The sequence below is a fragment of the Oryx dammah genome, unplaced genomic scaffold (assembly GCF_014754425.2).
Source record: "Oryx dammah isolate SB20612 unplaced genomic scaffold, SCBI_Odam_1.1 HiC_scaffold_5, whole genome shotgun sequence".
In the NCBI taxonomy this organism is placed as follows: Eukaryota; Metazoa; Chordata; class Mammalia; order Artiodactyla; family Bovidae; genus Oryx; species Oryx dammah.
In genome coordinates, this window is record NW_024070189.1 from 8,047,844 (window position 1) to 8,070,068 (window position 22,225).

Below are 22,225 nucleotides of genomic sequence, written 5' to 3' on the forward strand. Positions count from 1 at the left end.
TAACTTACTTAAGATATGTATGAATACAGAGATTTGGTATTCCAAGTGAGTTGACTAAACTTAGTATTTCTGATATCCTGCCTCATCATTAAAATCATTAAAAACTGATAACACCTACTCAGAGAAAGAAACATAGAACAAAGTTAGAAGAAAAAAAAAGTAGTTATGAAAGTACAATGTGGGTGGGCACGCAAAAACTTCACTGAGAAAAGGAACTTCCAATGACTACAATGGGGCAGGAAGCAAGGGTCTACCTCGAGACTCCTTATCTGTTACTGAATGTCAAGTGGGCAATTTAGTAAAAAAAAAAAAAAAAAAAAAACACCTAATCTGGGAATTAGAAGGCTAACAATGCCGAGCTTTGTAAATCACAAATCACTTGATCTGAGTAGGTTTTGGAGCATGACAACACAGCAAATTAAATAATAACAGCAACAATAATAATTGTGTTGCGTGTACTAGCTGCAGACCTCGCACTTGTCCTAAGGTCTTTGCATACTTTATCCTCAATTTCATAGCAACCCAAGCAGGTGGTGTAGGCGACTGACGTAAACTTTTTAGAGGGGTACTGAATGAGGTAGGCATCAATACATGGGACCATTTCTCGAAAGAGGAGACTGAGGGTCTGAGGCCAACAACTCGTTTAAGGTTCTACACTGGAACGATTTGGTCCAGCCAATATTCCAAGTTTGTTTAAACACGAAAGAATGCTTTGAACACTCCAACGCACTGAACTATACATGAAAGAAGCTTGTGGGGGCTGGGTGTGAAATTCTGGAGAACTCAAAACTTCGCACAGACCTACAGGTTTTCGTCGCTTTAGACACCTCGGTCCCACGGGGGAAAACAAAACAAAACAAAACAGACCTTCACTCACCGCTAGGAAGCCTGTCCTCACCGCTGGACTTCAAGCCCTGGCTTCGCAACGCCTCCACTCGCCAGCCCCCAGCTTTCTCTCATCTTCGGTGTGTGACCTTCGAACTACATCTCCCATAAAGCCGTGCGCGGACACCTGCCCTTCACCGGAAGTTCGCGAGGCTCCATCCGGCCCGGAGTGTGGGGTTTCCCCGGCTCTTGGACTACAAACCCCGGTGTCTTTACTGTGGTCACCTGTGGGTTAGTAGCAGAAGCGACGAGTTGGCGGGCCCAGGGCCCCTTCTGGAGCTGGTAACCAGTTCTCTGTGCTCTTTCTGTCTCCGCGCTGACGGGCCCTGCGCTGTTGGGTGGTGTGGCGCAGCCTCGCGCTAGGGCGCGGACGCAGGTGTGGACTTAAGAGCCTGAGCTTCCGGGAGGGGGCTGGGCGCGCAGCCGACCCAGCGCAATCTGTGAGGTGGGGATTCGCTGTGGGTTCACTTCACTGTGTTTAAAGAATTCTCACAGTCCTGGCACGGAAACAGACGTTCAAGGAACTTGGAGACGCTGGGGAGACTGTGCATGGGGAGGGGAGGGGGGCGTTTGGTAGGTGAGCTGGTCCTCGGGAATGCCCCAGAAATTCGGGTCGGTGACCGCAGTGACAAAGTTGTTTGTGAGGTCTGCCTTATCACTTGAGCCATGTGGCCTTGGACCAGTCAGGGGCCCTGGTCCACACACCCATAAAACTGGGTGTTGGTTTGGTTCAAGGTGTGAGACCCTTTAAAGTCAAGATATTTTAAAACCGTCTCTGAGGATCGTCCATATTCTTGGAAAGCAAGGGCAGCATTAGGCTAACTGAATCACCTCATCCTGCCTTCAAACACCCTGTCTTCAGAAGAACCTGAGGAGAAATGAAAAAGTAAATCGAACAGTAGAGCTGGACTTTAGACTTTGTGTGCTCTTCTGGAATGAGTAATGGTTCTGTTTCTAGACGGCCTTTCTGGCGAGAAAGCGTAAGGGGGGAAAGAATACATTTTCTACTCTTTTCTCCTGAAAATACTGTATGCATAAACAATGCACTGTGGGTAGTGAATGGTACTGTATTTTTGGAGGCCACTTTTGCAGTCAACCGGGAGTGAGTGGACTGTGGAGGAAGTGAGGAAGTGACCATGACTTAAATATTGCCTATAGTAAACCAAACTGAAGAACCTGGATGATATGATTTTAAGGAAAAGGCAACTTCAAAGGGAAAGCCATACATGAGTCAGAATACAGCAAAATAAAAATAAATAAATCCTGAAATGCAAAATAAAATCCTGAAAAGTAGCTTCTGTTATTCATAATGTTTTTAATGCATTTAGAAATCTTAATATGAAGAGAATGGTGAAGTAAATTCTAGGGGAAATCAAAAAAATGAATTGTTTTCTAATCCAGAAGTCACCCCTCCTAATTTATGTACAGAATTTCAGTATTTTGTCTCTATTCCTGTGAGTAGTTTTAGCCTATTTATAGGTAGCAGAAAGATAATAAACAGCTAAGGTGAACAGACACAAAATAAGAAAGTTAATCTCCGGCCCATTTTTTTCTTTAAATATTGTCATGCTGCTACTGATAGACAATTGATAAACAAAATTGCAGTCAGAACCTTAAAGACAACTGCTGTCAAAAATTATGGATTATATAACCTTTCTTTATAGCCTCAGTAGGTTATTCTCAGAAGGTAGAAACCTAGTTACAATCCCAAATATTTTCTTAATAGAATTTCACAGAAAAAAAAAAAAAAAACCTTAAAAAAAAGTACTTTGAGGAGTTTATAGACAACTGAAATATGAACCATTTCCCCCAAAATTGTGCCCTACCACATTCAGCCCACAATTAGGAAGCATTTTTTAGAGGATATGGAACAATTAGTTTCGATCCCTGTGTCAGGAAGATCCCCTGGAGAAGGGCATGGCAACCCACGCCATTATTCTTGCCTGGAGAATCCCGTAGATAGAGGAGCCTGGTGGGTGGCAGACCATGGGGTCCAACAGAGTCGGACACAACTCAAGCAACTTGGCATGCACACATGCACACGCACATAGAACAGTTCTTTCTTACTGAAGTAACAGGGTGACAAAGCAGACAAAGTTGATTTTAAAAGCTTCTGTGATTCAAGGGTAGACTAAATGACCAATAAAACAAATAATAGATCCAAAAATATATGGTCATCTCATTTATGACAAGTCTAATACTGCAATATAATGGGACAAAGACAATAAATTTGAGAATGACCCTGACTCAAATGGATTTTATCTATTGGGATAAAAATGTATTGTGACCCTTACCTCACACCATGAGCAAAAATCAATCCCTGATGGATTAATCAATCCCTGTGAAAGGTAAAGCAATACATTTTTTTCACATGAAACTTAGTTCTTTGAATAGGATCATAATTTCCCTGAAAGGACAGATCTATTTCTAGTATCATGTAGTCTAAGAGAATACTACTTGTCATCTGCTAAAAACACCTGCTTTATTTCTATCTACTTTAACTCCCCTCATGCCCTGATCTGTATTGAAGTCCCTCTGGTTTGCCTCCAATGCACTTTCCTGTTTGTCATATCTTTTACCTTATCCTCCCTCTCACTGATGTCACTCCCTTCAACTCTTTTCCACCAAAGTTCTTTATACATTATTTTATACATCCTTCATATTGAATTACATTTAAAATTCTCAACTGATAACAGTTTTTAAGTGTATCTTGCGATGACACTTGACAGTTACCTTTTTAAGAGTAAATCGTTTTAGAAACCATAACTAATGTTCTAATTATATCAGCACTCTGATAATGTTCAATCACTGATACAAGAAAGCAATTGTAAATGAGTTTTTTCCTATTTTCCTGTTTTAAGGAAGAAATGTCTTCTGTAAAAAGAAGTCTGAATCAAGAAATAATATCCCAGTTTCACTATTCAGCTGCAGAAGGAGATATTGCCAAGTTAACAGCAATACTCAGTCATTCTCCATCTCTTCTCAATGAAACTTCTGAAAATGGCTGGACTGCTTTAATGTATGCTGCAAGGAATGGGCACCCAGATGTTGTCCAATTTCTACTTGAGAAAGGGTAAACATTTTAGGCTGTGCCACCTGAAGAGTGTCTGGTTTAATTTATGGATAATGTATTTTCTTTTCACTTGTTCATATAGCCATATTTATAATATTGGGCTTGTAAATAACTCATTGAACAGTCTTGTTATATAATAGCATAATTTCTAATTTAAAACTTAACTTTTTTATTGGGGAATTAACTTTTCATACTTAATAGCCAAGCAGTTAATGAGTTAATCTAATTTTTTTCCAAAATAAAAAATGTAAATCTGCCCACTATGACTACTGAAAACTTATTGTAAAAATTCAATATCTCCTTACAGCACCTAAAATGTTTGCTTTTTATTTTACAAATAATCTTCCAGAAATTTTAAACATCCACTGTTTCTAACTTTTAATCATTTATGATTGGTTTTTAACCTTTCCATTAATATATTATGTTCTAAAAGAAAATGAAATTATATAATTATTAAATAGAGGGACTATCATGTATATCTAGAAAATTTTATTGTAATAAATACTGAATAAATGTTTGCTAGTTTATTTTTTGCTTCCATCCACAGGTGCGACAGATCCATTGTCAACAAATCAAGGCAGACTGCACTGGATATAGCTAAATTTTGGGGTTATAAGCATATAGCTAACTTATTAGCCAATGCTAAAGGTGGGAAGAAGCCTTGGTTCCTAACCAATGAAGTGGAAGAACGTGAAAATTATTTTAGCAAGACACTACTGGACCGGAAAAGTGAAAAAAGAAATAATTCTGACTGGCTGTTAGCAAAAGAAAGCCATCCAGCCACAGTTTATATCCTTTTCTCAGATTTAAATCCCTTGGTTACTCTAGGTGGCAATAAAGAAAGTTTTCAACAGCCAGAAGTCAGGCTTTGTCAGCTGAACTACACAGATATAAAGGATTATTTGGCTCAGCCTGAGAAGATCACCTTGATTTTCCTTGGAGTAGAACTTGAAATGAAAAAAGAGTTTTTTAATTATGCTGGGGAAGTCTCAAAAGAAGAAGAAGATGGGTTGGTTGCCTGGTTTGCTTTAGGTATAGATGCTGTTGCTGCTGAAGAATTTAAGCAAAGGCATGAAAATTGTTATTTTCTTCATCCACCAATGCCAGCTCTTCTACAATTGAAAGAAAAAGAAGCTGGTAAGAAGTGAACACTTGTTTACTTGTATTGGTAACAATCTGATTTTGGGTACTGGATTAGAATTGCCTGTATCTGCAATTTCTAGGAAGCACACTTTTTCTAGGAAGCAATGAAATCAGGCTGTCTTCAGTAGAAAGTTCCTGATGTTCTTACCCTAGAGGACTACTCTTCTGGGTGGTAACAGCAGTTTTAACCCTAATGCATACTGCTTTCATTTGATTGTTCAGTGAATGATTACTGAGTGCCTGCTATACACTAAACACGCTGGCAAAGACCTTGACTATTTTGCTTTGTTTTCTGTTGCTTGTTATACCAGTTCACACGGGGTTGTATGTATCATGCTCAGAAATGAGGGATTTTATCCTAAATTCCATTTAAATGTTGTAATCTGGCCTGTGTTAAAAAAAAAAAAATCACTCTAGCTGCTTTGTAGCTCATGAACTGTAGATAGTTAAGTGTGGAAGTCAGGAATCCTGTTAAGAGGAGGTTGAAGATTACAGTAGCCCAGGTAAGAGAATGCAGTGGCTTGGATTAGTGGAGCAGAGAGAAAGGGAGAGTTATGAGATATTACAGAGGTAGAACTGATAGGGCTTGAATAGTAGGTTGAGACTTACAAGTGAGAGAGAGATGATGGTAACATAGACTACAGCCTGAGTTGTTAAGATGATAATAGGAGAGATGGAGGAAAAGTGATACAGTCAAGGTATATTTTGGAGAGAAAATCAGCAGTACTTGTTAATGGAATGGGTGTGGAGTATATAATAATGAAGTGAAAGAGTAAAAGGACTGCTAAGTTTGAAACTTTAATCATTTGGTACTAATAAGCTTTATTGATAAAAATAATACAGTCATGGGTAGAGCAAGGGAAACAGACTTGAAGCAAATAAATGAAGATTTTATCTTTGGGCATGTTAAGTTTTAGAGACGGGAAACCGAATCTGGAACAAAGAGGAAAGAACTAGAATATACCTGTATGAGAGTCATCAACACAATGGCGGTGTTTAAATCCCAGGATACTTTGAGGTTGCATAAAAAGTTGAGAGCAAGCAAGAAAGGGAACCTGAGAATCGCCTGAATCCCCCTGAGTTCTAGAGGTCAGATAGGAGAGGAGCCATCAAAGATGGTGTTGCCAGTATGGCTCCAAGTAAGAACAGGAGAATGTGCTCGTAGAAACCAAGACAGCAAAGTGTTTGTTGGAGTTACTAGTCAAATATATTGAATGCTGCAGAGAGTTTGAGTAAGACGAAGATAAAGAACTTTTTTAAGAGCCTTTGGTTTGGTAACATGAAGCTGTTGGTATTTGACGAGAAGAGTGTCCATGGAATAGGAGTAGAAGGTATACCACAGTAGACTGAAGAGTTAACGGGAGGTGAGGAGGGGGTCACTTGTCAGTGTCCACTTTCCCTTAGGTAACCTGGCAGGCTCTTCCAGAGACCTCTTAGACACTCATCTCAAAATGAGGAGTGTTATGTTTTATTCTCTGCATCTGTGGAAAAAACACTATGAGTTTAAAATTTCTCCTCTTTGAAGCTGTGTGTTCAAAGAGAGTCGCACAGAGTCAGACACGACTGAAGCGACTTAGCAGCAGCAGCAGCATGTAATTACAAGATCTTAAAAAACAGTAAGGAAACTGAGGCTCTTTTACTCAGCTGCTGTGTAACTTTATAAGTTCCATAACCTTTGTGTGCCTTAGTTTCCTCCTGCCAAAAATGAGGATAATAATGGTACCTACATTATAGTGTTGCTCTAAACATTAAATAAGATGATGTATATGAAGATCTTTGCTGGGTGCTTGACACACAGTAAGTACTCAATAAGTGTTAGCTTTTCTTATTGTAATGAGAGTGAAATAATGGAGGTACTTTGAGGTAAGTTACATATTACAGAGTAACAGAGCAGGCAGATATTTAATGTTGCCTATGTTCATTGAATGTCACTGTTCCATTTGTTTTAATTTATGGCTTATTCATTTTTCCCAGTTTAAAACATTATTGCTATTTATGGTTATTTTATTTCAAAATCTTTAGACCAAATTATCTATTTTAGGGGAGAGAAGTTTTGTCAGGCATTTGAAATGTAGCATTTCTACTCTTTTTGCCCCAATTCTACTATTTTTGGTCAGGCCATATTAATTATTTTTTGAAGTATCAGGGTCGAGGTTGTAGACAGGGTGTACATAGTCTTAAGATTTATTCTGTTGGGCATTTTTGTCATAAACAAAGTTAATCACAAGAGTTGTAAACACAATATTTAAAAACCTGTTAATAAAGGTCTTAAATAATTGTCAAAAAAAATATTCTACGTACTTTCCAGTTATAAACAGAATATGTTCCATAATGACACACACCTTGGTCTTAGGCACCAAGGAAAGTAGAGGTGGATTCCTACAGTTTCCTAGTAATATTTCATTTATGGTCCAAATCTAAGTTAGGAACTGTCTTTGTAGTGTATTTTTATGAAAGCCACTATTGTAAAGTCTTCCCTGGACTTCCCTGGTGGCTCAGACGGTAAAGAGTCTGCCTATGATGCAGGAGACCCGAGTTCAGTCCCTGGGTCAGGAAGATGCCCTGGAGAAGGAAATGGCAACCCACTCCTGTATTGTTGCCTGGAAAATCCCATGGACAAAGGAGCCTGGTGGGCTACAGTCTATGGGATCACCAAGAGTTGGACACGACTGAGCAACTTCACTATTGTAAAGTCAGTATACACTAGAGTCATGTATATCCAAAATTTACAAAGCACATATGGTAAAAGCCTAAACTAATACAGTGTATATGGATGTTAGTACATCCATCTTATATGAGAGTTTTATTTCATTAGTCCAGATTAAAGGTGAATCTAATTTCCATTTGTCATGTGTAGAATTTAAATCTTTTATTTTAAAAGACATATACTGATAACAAAAATAGGAAAATAAAACCTTTGATCACACACCTACAATATAGTACATGTCTTTATTATGACTTAAGAATGTTCTTTCCTTATGTATTAACTTGTTTACCATTTGTCATTGAATTAAAACTTCTTTTGCTCCTGTCATAGGGGTTGTAGCTCAAGCAAGATCTGTTCTCGCCTGGCACAGTCGGTATAAGTTCTGCCCAACCTGTGGAAATGCAACTAAAATTGAAGAAGGAGGCTATAAAAGAGTATGCTTAAAAGAAGACTGTCCTAGTCTCCATGGTGTTCACAATACATCATACCCAAGAGTTGGTAAGCCTTTTCTTTTACAGTGAAACCTCAGCCATCTGGAAACCTTAGGGAATAAGACATTCTGGAAAGACAAGATTTTGAGTTGCTAAGGAGCTTTACCTTTTTATTAAAAGCATGTTTAATTTAACCATTAAGTGTATAAGTATTAAAGTGAAAGAAAGTGAAAATGAAGTCGCTCAGTTGTGTCCGACTCTTTGCGATCCCATGACCATGGGATTCTCCAGACAAGAATACTGGAGTGGGTTGCCATTTCCTTCTCCAGAGGATCTTCCGGACACAGGGATCGTACCCAGGTCTCCCACACTGCAGGCAGACTCTTTACTGTCTGAGCCACTGGGGCTCAGACGGTATTAAAGTATTTATTACTATACAGTATTACTATATAGTATTAGGTAAAGTATTAAGTATTACTATACAGTATTACTATATACTATAAAGTATTAAGTATTACTATACAGTATTAAGTATTAAAGTATTACCTAATTTGATGACTTTTAAGTAAAGGACATTGTACATAACTGACCATTTCTTAACCTTGGGCTAATCAGCATGAATTTGATGCATTGAGGTACAGGATTTCAAAAGCCCACCATCTGGGTCCATTTAGTGAAGAGAGAAAAAAAAAAAAAAAACCACCCTCACAGTCCAGTACCTGCTTGTGGCATCACCAAAACAGCCTGGAGCTAGCTTCTCCATACTACTGATGTATGCCTCTACCTTCTCTCTTCCTATCGCTGCTTTGAATTGGCTGTGGACTTGGAAATCTGATAAACCAGCCCTTTAAAACTGCGCAAAAAGGGACAGACCCAGCCACACCTGAGGAGGTCTCCTGGAAGTAAAGCTCATGGCCTGGTGACAGGTGTTTGCTGCTTAGAGCATTTCACATTTGATTACTGATGCTCAGTCATAATCTAGTGAGGCAAACTCACTGAATTAGTGACTTCTCGAATCATTCCGAAAGTCACTAATGCAGTGAATGTTATTTAAATAAATTAATATTTTAATGGCTTAAACTTAACCATCAAGCCATATTAGCTTTTAAAAAAACACTTTGTTAAGGACAAGAAAGGGGCGACAGAATGAGATGGTTGGATAGCATCACCAACTCAGTGGCCATGAGTTTGAACAAACTCTGAGAGATAGTGAAGGACAGGGAAGCCTGGCATGCTGCAGTCCATGGGGTCACAAAGAGTCAGACACAACTTAGTGACTGAACAACAAACAACAACAAGGATTGGAATGGAAGGAAACATTTACTATGGTAAAATGTGAATTTTCTCCATACTATGTATTAGTTATTTAAACTTCTTTCTAATTAGAAAAATAAGCCTAGCATACTATAAGTATACAATACTTACAATAAATCAACATTTATTGTGTACTTACAGTATGCTTGGCTTATTTTTTTAATGTTTATTTTTTATTTTTATCCCATGCTTTTTTTATGCTATTGAGATGAGAAAGAAGACAAAAAGGGCCTTTCTTTAGCTTACTGACAGTATTCTATGCAATTTTCCTGAAATACTCTGTCTTTAGGCAGATAGAAACAACCTCTTGTAACTAGAAAAGCGTCTTGTTCTTGCAGGAGGTACACATTTGTATTATCCTATTAGTGCCTTTACGCAGTGAGTCTAAACTGTTTTTCCCTATCATTCATATATCTGATTTTTTTAAACAGATCCGGTGGTAATCATGCAAGTTATTCATCCCGATGGGACCAGATGTCTTTTAGGCAGGCAGAAGAGGTTTCCTCCAGGCATGTTTACTTGCCTCGCTGGATTTATTGAACCTGGTGCGCCTTTTCTGTATAATTTTTATAGTAATTGCCGTTTTACGTATGATTTCTAAATAAAAATTTTGGACAGCATTTGAAAGTAATCTCTGATGAACTATCATGTTATAAAACTGGGGTATTTTAAAATATTTTCTGTGTTTTAAATATAATTTTTGTTGTCACTAGTGGAATAATTTCATCTGTTTTAAAAATTCTTTGCTTTTTCATATAAGGCATCACTTCCTTCTGTACTAGACTCAGTTGTCACCTTTTCAGAGAGACTTTCCCAGATGGCACCAAGTAAATTAGTTAACCCCATATCCTACATTCACAGTCCCTATTATCCAGTCTGGCTTTTCTCTAGAGCACTCATCAGCACCTAACAGGGTATATATGTAAGTATATATTTATTTACTTATCTATCTTTCTTTTTATTTATTTATTATTTGCTAGGACAAGAAAGTAAGTTCCATAAAGGCAAGGACTTTGTTTTATTTATTGCTCTATCCCAAACCCTTAGAGTATATGCCGCCTATGTTGTAGAAGTTCAATAAATATTCAATAAATATTTGTGGAATAAATGAATATATCTAATTAGCACATGTTTAATCTCAATGTCCAGTATCAATCTACACTGATAGATAAAAATAGTACTAAACATACGAACTTTTCCAAAGGCTTTCTGTATATTAAATCATATTATCCTCATACAACTTTACATAGTAGATACTATTTCACCATAGTGGCTGAATAACTTGCCCAAGAACAAAGAGCTAGTGAGTGATAGGACAGGCATTCAGACCTGGGCAATTTGGCTCTAGGTCCATGCTCCTAATTACTATGATTGCTCTAGTAGCTCTAGGTCACTTTTTTAACTGTTATGTAGCCTCCCATTTATGAATATTCCACAATTCATTTATCCATTCTGCTATAAGCTTTTACCATTAACAGCAACACTGCAGTGAATCCTTGTGTACATTTGGCCTTCATAGGGTGTATATCCGAGAGTAGGGCTGCTAGCCCATAGACCATGAGCATCTTAATCATTTCCACATATTGCCAAGTTATTTTCTGAAATATCCCTGCCAATTTACACTGCCTCTGGAAGTACATAAATTGTCTGTTATTCCTCATCTTTACAGAGTTAGGAATATCAGGATTTTTATTTGCTGTTCTGATGGATATGAAGTGGTATGTCATTGTAGTTTTAACTTTTATTTCCCTGCTGATGAAGCATCTTTTTCAGATGTGTGTTAGGCATGCAGTTTCTTTCCCCTTGAATTTTATATTTTATATTCTTTGTTTGTTTTTGTTTTGGTTTTTTAATCTTTTTTTCTTATTGATTTTAGGGGTTTTTAAATATGTACTGCATGCTAATATTTATTTAGGTTTGGTCTTGCAGATATGCTAGTGTAAGAGTTATCTTTACAATATTTTTTATAAATATAAATTAATTTTATATAGGAAATTTACCAATCTATTTGAAATAGAAAGCTATATTTAAATAAAAGAATATTTCTAAACTTTCAGATAACCTTAACTTACAAATTATTCCATTTATTCTAATTCTCCATTTCAATAAATCAGAAATATAAATTCATTTATAGGCATCACTTTATTTTATCATAGCTGGGTCAGTAATTATCTAGAGAATAATTGTTTGGAAAGAGAAAATGAGTTTCATTTTATGCTATTTTTAAACTTTTAGTGTTATTTGGTTTTTAACTCTTTGGAAAAGTGTTATCTGTAATAGTTGTTTGACAACATAAGAAAAATGTTTCAAGATTTTAGTGAAGAAAAGGTTAGCCACATAAACAAGATAAGACATAAAATGTTTGCATAGTGTTTAGCCAATAGTAAGTAGGTACTGGATATTTGTTACAATTTTTTAAATGTAACAAATTTAGGCCTTTAAGAAATGAAAAGTTTCCTGGCATTTTGATTCTGTATGTAGTCATATATTTAAAAAAATAATGTTTCTTGAATTCCAATCTACTTTTAGGCTTCTGCTTTCTGATTCTATGAACTGGGTTTCTGTCCAAAGTGATTTTCAAAGGTTTGAACCATTTGGAGCACAAAATGTCCAGGGCATGTTCATCAGCTACTTGTTCTTTTGCCCCATTTGATTAGGGGAGACAATAGAAGATGCTGTTCGGAGAGAAGTAGAAGAGGAAAGTGGAGTCAAAGTTGGCCATGTTCAGTATGTGTCTTGTCAACCGTGGCCAATGCCCTCCTCCTTAATGATTGGTTGCTTAGCTGTGGCAGTGTCTACAGAAATTAAAGTTGACAAGAATGAAATAGAGGATGCCCGCTGGTTCACCAGAGAACAGGTAAAGTTCAATTTAATTTCCTTCTCCTATTGATTGTTCTCTGACTGTATTGGTTTGGGCATGTAGCAAGGATACATGTTTTCAACAAGTTGAATGAATGGCTATGGCCCCCTCATCATTCATGGATTACAATATAATTGATGTGCTCTATGTTACTCCTGCTGTGACATACTTCTAGTAATGATGAGTCTGTCCCATTTTCTTATTTCAGATGCTGTTCCCTGAGATTAGTGATCCTTTCAGTGGCCTTAAAATGGGTGGTCATTATTTCACATGAGAAGCAGGAATATTATTATTAGACATAGTTTATAGTATTGAAAGAAGTAACTAAAAATATCAGTAAAACTGCATAAAAGTTTAGAAAAATTCTTGATCATTTTAAATGCACTTCACAAGACTGACAAAACTGTTTAACAAAGATATACTCAGAACTTTTTAAAACTCATCCTTAAGTAGTACAGTGAAAGATAAATTACTTGTCTGTGTCTTGTATAAATCAGTGTCTTTGTACAGAAGACAGGGGTACACTGCAGTAGTGATAACCTGGAATCCTTTGTCACTTTGCCTTCACAAAATTATTTTTATTTTATGTTCAACCTCAAAAAGTAGAAATTAGAGTTTTTTCAGAATTTGATAAAAGGAAATTTTTTCTAAAAGTTCATTTCACTTTGAAAATATATGTGTAGCATATACTTTGTTCTTTCATGACCTTATTTTCATCAGGAAAAATGCCTTTCTGAAATATTTTTTAATTTGAATCACTAACTCAATGAAGCAACTAAAAATACTGTACTGAATTTTGCATGTTGAAAATGGATGTTATTACTTTCTCCTTTTGTTAGTCACTGTGAAAGTCATTACATTTTAAATTGTTTTAAGAATAGAAATAGTATTTAAGTATGATAGTTTTGAAATCCTAATACATTTTACTGTGGTGTATTTTAGGTTGTGGATGTTCTGACCAAAGGCAAGCAGCAGGCATTCTTTGTTCCACCGAGCCGAGCTATTGCACATCAGTTAATCAAACACTGGATTGGAATGAACCCCAATCTCTAAATCAAATAACTAAACTTTGACTATGTCTAATTGATTTCTAATCCTACTTATTCCTCAAGTGAGATTAGAAATGTTTAATGCTCTTTAGAATGTCAGCTTTTGTTAAATCTGAGTCAGCATTCTCTGAACTTTTTTGAGGGGGTTGTGCTCAACAGTTTTATCTCACAAAACTGTATCTCTAATAAGAGAAATCATGTTGTAAAGAAGTAGATTCTAAAATGTAAATAAACCTAAATTTCATTGCCTCTTATAAGCATTCACCATTCACTAAAGTTCTTTTATGAAAAGTGAGACAAAATATTTGTAATGAATTTTAAGCTTAATTTTTAATATTTTCATTATTATGAAGGTCCTTTGGTTGTCATTGGCTGATTTTTGCTCATTTTACCATTGTGATCCACTTTTTTCTCCTGGTTCTATTGTTCTGTCAGTGACACTGTTATAGTGTTGCTACTAATCTATTTTGATCAGTGTTAAGAATTTCCTATTTTAACAACTCTATTAGTGATCAGTATACCACACCTTCAGGGAAGGAGAATTTAAGTGAGAGAATATCATTGTGTCTGGGATCCCCTTCTTAAACATAAAATTAATTAGTATATCTATTTGTTAACTATACTCAAAGTTGTTTTTTAAGACAAATTAGAAGTCTCTTCTTTTTTCCCTAAAATTAAACACATGTGAAAAAAATAAAAAATAAAAAAAAAAATAAAAAATAAAAAAAAAAAAAGATAAACACATGTGAAAGGAATTCTTTCCAAAGTCAGATATTAAATAAAATCTCAGATAGATTTACTTATTAAATAAAATGGCTTATGTCATTTTGTGATAAGGGAATGTATCTTCACTAGGAGAAAATTATATAATAATTACTAATGTTTATTAAACTCAAATACAGCATCTTGATTTTAGCCTTATTTCAATATTCTAAGAAGCATTTATATAATAACTATATTTTAGAACTGAATCAGTATGAATTTAAAGAAAGCAAATTGTAGTAGTTCACAATTTTGTAACATAGAACTGTTATATTTTAGAAGGTTATTTTGAAATTGCTTTAAAGGGTCTTTTATAAATGTAAAAATTTATATAATTTCACTCTTTACTATTCTATGGTAGAACTGGAAGAGAACTTAAAAACAATATATGTATGTAGTTTACTACCCTTTTTTTATAGATAAGGAAATCCTAAAAGGTGAACTTAATTTATCCATTAAAAGTGAATTGATTAATTAATTGATGACAGTTACACAATTACTAGTTATAATTGTTAATATAATTAATTATTGTTAATACAATTAATTATAATTACAATTATTATTGATACAACAGTCTGTACTGCACAGTGCAGGATTCTCACTCTAATAGGAAGTAAAAACTATTACTGAAAATAAATATATAATAAAATAGAGAATGATAAGACTAAATTTATTTACCAAATACTGTTAATTAAAATTTTAGGCACTAAAGTTCATTTAAATAAGTTAACTTTTCTAAACAAAACTTCATTTTACTAATGAACAATGATTTTCTTAGTAATAGATGAAGATATTGATATTAGGACTTTAGACAAAATTCAAACTTATATAAGACATTTAGTACATAATAAGATTTGAACTACATAAGTATATAGAAAATGACGTGCCTTGATTATTACAAAATATAACTCCAAGTTCCATATTACCCCAAATGTACTTTTAATACTTATAGATTCTAAGATTACATCATAAAATCCTAGATTTTCATAATGTTAGGATAGCCAAGAAAATACAAAGTATCAATAAAATTTATGTTTAGCTTTTGATATTTAATCCTATACTCAGGGAGAATCAATATCTAAGTAAATTATTGTTTTAATAATTATTCTTAAATTGCTAACCTCTGAGAGGTGGATAGTTACACATAAATAAAAGGACTAGCAAAGAAATATTAGAGACTCAAGTACCATGATTGTGTCCTAATGAAAAGGAAGGTAACAATACATTAAAATATTTGTATATTTTCTGTTTTGTGTGTCATGTGTGGTTTTTTAAAATATGTTTTGATAAATGTTTTCTGAAAAATGGAAAAAGCCAAATTTTAGTTATCTTCCTCTGTTTAAAATTAGTAGTGTATAAACAAAGAATACAAAAGCCTTTTACAAAGTTGCCATATTTGGAAGGCTTAATTTTTATAATTTAAATGTATTTAATCTTTTTAATCTTACAACTTGGGGTCACATATATTTGTATACATATGTAATATTTTATATATACACACAGAAACTTAACATATACACATGTACACATCCAGTAAATTTTATCTTCAGATTTAAAGTTACATATCTAGTCTAATGTCTATTTTTATTACTTGTCTAACATTACCAGTCTTTGCATTTTTAATTTTTTCTTTGCTTGGAAAAATGATTAAGTAACTATTTCAAAAATAAGGTTAGGGATACAGATTAAGATAGAAGAGAATGAAGCAACAGAGGGTGAGACCATGAGATGGAAGGAAAAAGTATAAGTTTTAATAAGCCAAATAAATTCAATTAAAATCTTATAAACAGTAGACAGCTAGTCCTAGAACTGTGTTGCTAATGCATGTATAGCAAAATACTAGGTGAGACTGTACTATAAAATAAATCTATTAATTATTCACAATAAAATTCCCACAATGCAATTTAATTAGGGATGACACCAGTTACTAGGTTCTGAATGTGTACGTGTGTACACATGTCAGTGTATTTGTGCAGGCTCACGCTCACAAGAGGATGAGATGATTGGATGGAGATGATTGGATGGCATCACCAACTCAATGGACATAAGTTTGAGTAAACTCCAGGAGTTCGTGATGGCCAGGGAGGCCCGGCGTGCTGCAGTCCATGGGGTCGCAAAGAGTCAAACACAGCTGAACAACTGAACTGAACTGAACTGAACTGATGCTCACAAGCTGGGGGTGATAAGTAAAATTTATGTGTTGGGCTTAAAACAGCCAGCTTTCTCTTAGCAGAAAAAGTATCTAGGACAAAGTAATCCAAAGGGCAAAATTAGGAGCGTCCGTTTTCAGATGTGAAAGATCTGCGTCTTGAGGCAAACCGGAAGTACTTGCAAAGCGGTTGGAAAGGGAGGGCTGAAGAGTCTGAAGTCAGTGCAGATGAGAGGGGTGCTCAGTAAGGGGACCAAGCGCTTGGGAGCTTGGACACCCCAGGGGGCGAAGAGAGGCCCAGAGGCACCATATGCTTTGAGGAGACCGGAATAATAATGTTGCTAAGAGCCTGCATCTTTAAAGACAATCTCTTCAGGCAGGAGAGAACTATAAAGGAGTTACTTGTGAAAATAAACAGTACTGAAAAGGATTTTTTTTCCTACACTACACCTTGTCCTTTTTCTTCCCCAGACACTTGGGTAGAATTCAAACCAGCTTCTGAAAGGTGGTGTGCAATTTATATTATATCCAACAGAGTTTTCAAGTAATTCCATTTATTTGCCCAACGTAGAAATGGTCACAAGGAAAGTTACATGAATAATGAGATGACATGAGAAAACGGGTCATCAGCAGCCTGAATTCTTTTATATGGTAAAAGATTTTTCAACTATAAAGTAAAAATCTTGGTAATGTTGATTGGCGTACCAGGCAAATACTGTTTTCACTAAAGGATACCCACATATTAATATAATTGTACTCACTGGTGGAAGTAGCAGTTGTAACTTGTCTTTATTCCTTCAAGAATGCATGTCTCTTACTGCTAAGCAGATAACATCATACATTGGACAACAAATATTTCTCCTTTTCAAAATCCCCATTATAATGACGCTCTACAGAATAGTGGAGTAGCTGTGGAGTTTTAAAACAGATCTTACGTTTTTGCTAATGGATAAATTTTTGACCCTGATGTTGGGAAAGATTGAGGGCAGGAGGAGAAGGAGATGACAGAGGATAAGATGGTTAGATGGCATCACTGACTCAACGGATATGAGTTTGAGTAAACTCCGGGGGTTGGTGATGGACAGGGAGGCCTGGCATGCTGCAGGCCATGGGGTCGCAGAGTCGGACACGACTGAGCATCTGAACTGAACTGAACATTTTTCTAAGGAAGTCTGATAAGAGACAAATTACAGCAGAAAGAATGAAAAAATGGTCCTGACTTTTCACTCCTGGTCTCATGGGAACTCCTTGTCTTATCCCTGATGGATTAAGAACATTCTCCTAACCACTTAATCCGTGAAGTAGTTTCATTTTTAGTAATGTGGAAGTTAGACCCAGCAGTAGAAATGGAAAATAGTACTCATATCTATTTTAGAACAGAGAACTAGACAAGTGATCCAGTCTGAAGCTTATTTTTGTTTACTTTTTATCCTGCCCATTTTACTTTAGCCTGAAATTACACTCTATTTGGAGCAGTATGATGTTTTGAACACCTCGGTAGAGTACCTTATAAATATTTATTACTGCTTTCAGATAGCAGTGAGCTGAAGTCATCTCCATCAACGGGGTAAAAACGATTTAAAATGCCATTAATCCAACAGCTTTGCTGCTAAGAGTTACTTGACTTTTTTGCTTGGTTTACTTGTGTTTATAAAACAAGCTTAAATACGCCAGTGCCAAATAGTTTGGAGGATTTGGAACTCCAAAGAAAAGATGCCCCAACAATGTGCAAACTCAAATCTCAGGAGCCGTGTTGGTCCAGACCATCCTCTGCTCTGCATTGTCATAGTGAGGGCTTCAGTGGGAATCTCGCCAGGAGTGGGAAGCCAGTCGAAACACTGTGTGTTCTGGAATAACAAGAGAAAATACAGACCTGTGTAGAGGTATCTATTATTATTATTTTTGAAAAATACTCTTATGTTGTACAAATTACTAGGTTTGTTATACTGACCTTTTTCTTTCTTTTCCCAGCCATTTTATACATCCATATGCACAATACACATATTTGTCATTCTATTAGTCTTCCCTGGTGGCTCAGAGGGTAAAGTGTCTGCCCCTAATACAGGAGACCTGAGTTTGATCCCTGGGTGAGGAAGATCCCCTGGAGAAGGAAATGGCAACCCACTCCAGTACTCTTGCCTGGAAAATCCCATGGACAGAGAAGCCTGGTAGGCTACAGTTCATGGGGTCGCAAAGAGTTGGACATGGCTGAGCGACTTCACTTTGTCATTCTATTAGGATGATATATTCATCACATAAATGCTTTTTTTTGTTTTGGGGCTTCCCTCTTGGCTCAGCTGGTAAAGAACCCACCTGCGATGTGGGAGACATGGGTTCGATCCCTGGGTTAGGAAGATACCCTGGAGAAGAGAAAGGCTACCCACTCCGGTATTCTGGCGTAGAGAAGTCCGTGGACTGTCGGACACGACTGAGCGACTTTCACTTCACTTAACACCATTAAAAGGGCACATAAGTCTCTTTGTTCAGTATATCTAACTTTAATATTAATAAATTATAAGTTCAATTTAAATCTAGTTTTCTGGACTTTGTAAAGGTTATTTTTTTCCTGTTCTAATATATTTCTAAGAATTACTGTGGATCCCTTTTTTAAAAAAGCTTCTAAGAAAACAACTCTAATTAGCTTCTCCTAATACTAATAATGTTTACATAGGCTTTACATATAAAATATTAACAATTATTTCATTTTATCCTTAACCTTATCAAATGAATATTAGTATCATTATCCCCATTTTACATTTGGCTTAGAGGCATTAAATTTCTCATTCATATTGTTAATAAATAGGAGAGCCCACGTTTGAATTCAAGTATTTCACTCTACCAGAGCTATCTTACAAAATTTTCTTAATAATGCTGCCTTCACAAAAGTACATCCAGTCTTGATTTCCTCTTTTAATCCTTTAAAGTTTAGTTATTTTTCAGGTTGGGCCTTCTACTCATGTTACTCTGCATATTTCTGCAAAGTGTTCACTACTTAGTATCCAGATTTCTGTCTCCAGCTGTCTGTCAGACATACCTACTTGGATGTCTCAGAGCCTCCTACATATTACATGTTTTAAAATTATCTTTTCTAAAAAAATTAAAAATAAATTTAAAAAAAATAATAATAAAATTATCTTTCTCTCAAGCATGTCCCTGCTTCTATGTCTTGCAATGACTCAACATGGAACTTTGGGTACTGTTATCCTTAATTTGCCTACTTTATCCCTCACCCTGCCCTTTCCTACAGCAAACACTCTCCAAACCCTATCCTTTTCACTTCTCCCACTACTTCAGGTTTTATTCCCAATCCATTCTTCACATTACAGTCAAAGGAGATATTGATAAGGGGCAATCTTTTCTAGTCTTTCCCTTACTTAAAGTTCTTGAAAAGATACCCTGTTGGACAAAGAATAAAGTCCTATTTTCTTAGCATAACAATTAATCTCTGCAGTTTAAATTTTCATCACTTCCCTTTCTTCCAACCCCTCATATGCCATAATTCATGTTCCTATGAAAGCCACAAGACACATCTTCTAAATTTTTATTTGACATTAATAACATTCATTAAGGACCACCTGAATAATTATGATCAATATCATATAACACTAGCTTAAATAGAAATATTTCATTTATTTAAAAATTCTAAACTGTTTTTTCATTGATATAAGATTTCAGACATTCTAAATCAAGGTCTCTCTATTATTTATCCTAGTTTTACTGATGAGTGCAGTGAGTCCAGGAGAAGTCAGATACTTCCCTGAGGTCAACATAGGTTATGAAAATAGGACTCAAATTTAAATAATATTAATCAAAGTCTACAACCTCCACCATACCATACACCACACTGCTTCGCTTCTGAATCTACCACATGAAGATAAATAAATCACCATCCAAGAGCCCCACTGGAGCATTTAAGTTTCCTTTTTTGTTTGGGTTTCCTCCACTCCATCTGCACCACATGACCATCGAAGCTGTGTTTCTTATATGTCCCATCCAAGATCCTAAGCCACAAAGGCAGGCAGTGCAGCATTGTTTACGAAAAGCATATCTGAAAATAAACAGACTCAGGAACGGTTAAGACAGATAATAATAGAATGATTAAAGGATGGTAGATCATTCCTGACACTGCATAAGATTAAGATGCTAATCAGATTTTGGATTTAGACAACCCAGATAAATCCCAAGTAGAACAAGACAAGGTACTCAAATCTTTACTTCATTTTCTTGCCTTTCAAAACACACATTTGCATTTTATCCATGTCTCCTTTAGAGCTGAGGAACTTATGAAGGCTTTACCCAGGTGAGCTGATTATATGTTCCTTTTAGTTTTTTCTTTTTCTTCTTTTTTATGCCATTTTGAATGAACTATACCCTATTTTAATTCTTGCTGTCCTAAATTAGTTGTTTAGCAAAAGGAAAATTGTTTGAGTGTTATATATGAAGATAATTTAACAATGTATTTCTTTCCAGTCACAAAAAAATCCAACACCTGTTCTTAACCTGCTTTGTTACAAAATAGGATGGATATATCCCAGCCACCCTCCCCCAAAAAAGAATTCTGAATAGTCAATTTGTTTAGGCTTCTTGTATTTATGCAAAGAAAGATATCATATGTATATTTGAATAGCCACCATCTATATCCTAATTTGGTTATTTGAAATAAATTGTACATTTGGAAAGCAAGGAAAATGTAATTGAGAAGCTAGGCTGCCCAACATAATTGAAATTCTTTCTGAATTCAGTGAGGGTCAGTTTAATTTCAAAGCAGCAGTCCTTGTTTTGAATTCCTATATTCTGCTTTGTTTCATTTGCAGCATTAAATTTACTAATCACCAAACTTGATTTCCTCATCCAGTTTGGTTATAAGAATTTTTCCTGATTAATTTTATACTCAATTTTTTCTATTGTGTAAATGTTTATATTCAATTGCTTTGAAAGATATTAATTACCTAAAACATTGTCATCTGATCTCTAGAAAGGAGAAATTAAGAATTAAACATTTTTTCTATAATAACAATTGCATCTACTCTGAGATTTAGACCAATTTCATAGGCAAAATATTCTGACTGATACCTTTTGTGTAAATAATACCAAATCAAACTTGGCAAAATAATGTTTTTGCAACCTCGGTTTGAGTTATCATTAAATAGTATGTCCCAGGATTCTGATGGCAATGTATATTTACAATCAAAAAATTCCTCTCTGGATCAAGGATTCAGTCAGTCCCAGTCCTTCTTATCTCCTTACTTTCACTCAGAATTTAAGTATTAGATAAGTTTTCATCTCTTTCTCTTCTCCCAGAATTTTAACATTAGCTCTTTTATTCTAGTGTCAAATTACCATAATGTTGACTAAGTATCCTAAAATTATTTATTTGGAAAGTAAACTGAAAAATAAATCTCTATTGTCTACTTTTTTAGAAAGATATTCTATTCCCTCAGTTGCTAGCAATTCATTTTTTTCTTAAATTTTATGTGAAGTCATTTAACTTTTCAAAGAAATCTGTAGTAACCATCTGATAATTATAGGATGTTCATAAAATAATCTCAGCATCTTCTCTTTAGGGGGAAAACCATCCAATGACCAAGTTTTCAAATAAGTTTCTGAAATAACACCCAGAATTTTAACTGGGATGGATCAAATTCTCAATTGTCTCATCACCTATAATGTCTCTTTCACAAACTGTTCCTGATTGTTTTTGCAAAAAACAGAATAAAAATTCTGAATGTGATCTGAATTGTGAAGATAAAAACTCAGTACACAAAATGCCCTGATATGTTACTCTTCTCTGGAGACCTCAGTGAATTTGAGAGATGGGATAGAATGTTAGCACTGATTATCTGCCCAATACA

At 35.3% G+C, this 22,225-nt stretch overlaps 1 protein-coding gene and 1 long non-coding RNA gene across 4 annotated transcripts in view; one reads left to right on the top strand and one right to left on the bottom strand.

Moving 5' to 3' along the window:
• The window catches only part of LOC120863476, a 146,203-nt gene extending 144,940 nt beyond the window's left edge, over positions 1 to 1,263 (bottom strand). Inside the window, exon 1 of the long non-coding RNA XR_005721006.1 lies at positions 878 to 1,263. This is a non-coding gene — a long non-coding RNA (uncharacterized LOC120863476). The remainder of the gene's footprint in view (positions 1 to 877) is intronic.
• On the top strand, positions 1,012 to 15,472 carry NUDT12 (nudix hydrolase 12). 3 transcript variants are annotated; one of them, XM_040239724.1, is made up of 8 exons: positions 1,012 to 1,167; positions 3,747 to 3,958; positions 4,506 to 5,095; positions 8,139 to 8,306; positions 9,985 to 10,098; positions 12,211 to 12,410; positions 13,356 to 14,144; positions 14,206 to 15,472. In XM_040239724.1, exons 2-7 carry the CDS (start codon positions 3,753 to 3,755, stop codon positions 13,464 to 13,466), a joined length of 1,389 nt encoding a protein of 462 aa, XP_040095658.1. In that variant the 5' UTR covers positions 1,012 to 1,167; positions 3,747 to 3,752; the 3' UTR covers positions 13,467 to 14,144; positions 14,206 to 15,472. The 3 variants fall into 3 exon arrangements, with proteins under 3 accessions (XP_040095658.1, XP_040095657.1, XP_040095659.1); XM_040239723.1 differs by having other exon boundaries at positions 1,022 to 1,261; XM_040239725.1 differs by having other exon boundaries at positions 1,072 to 1,330.
• Positions 15,473 to 22,225: the final 6,753 nt, after the last annotated feature.

Coding starts and splice junctions, on each gene's coding strand:
- NUDT12 (XM_040239724.1), top strand. CDS start 3,753: ATGTCTTCTGTAAAAAGAAGTCTGAATCAAGAAATAATATCCCAGTTT. Junction 3,959..4,505: donor CAATTTCTACTTGAGAAAGG/GTAAACATTTTA, acceptor TTCCATCCACAG/GTGCGACAGATCCATTGTCA. Junction 5,096..8,138: donor ATTGAAAGAAAAAGAAGCTG/GTAAGAAGTGAA, acceptor CTCCTGTCATAG/GGGTTGTAGCTCAAGCAAGA.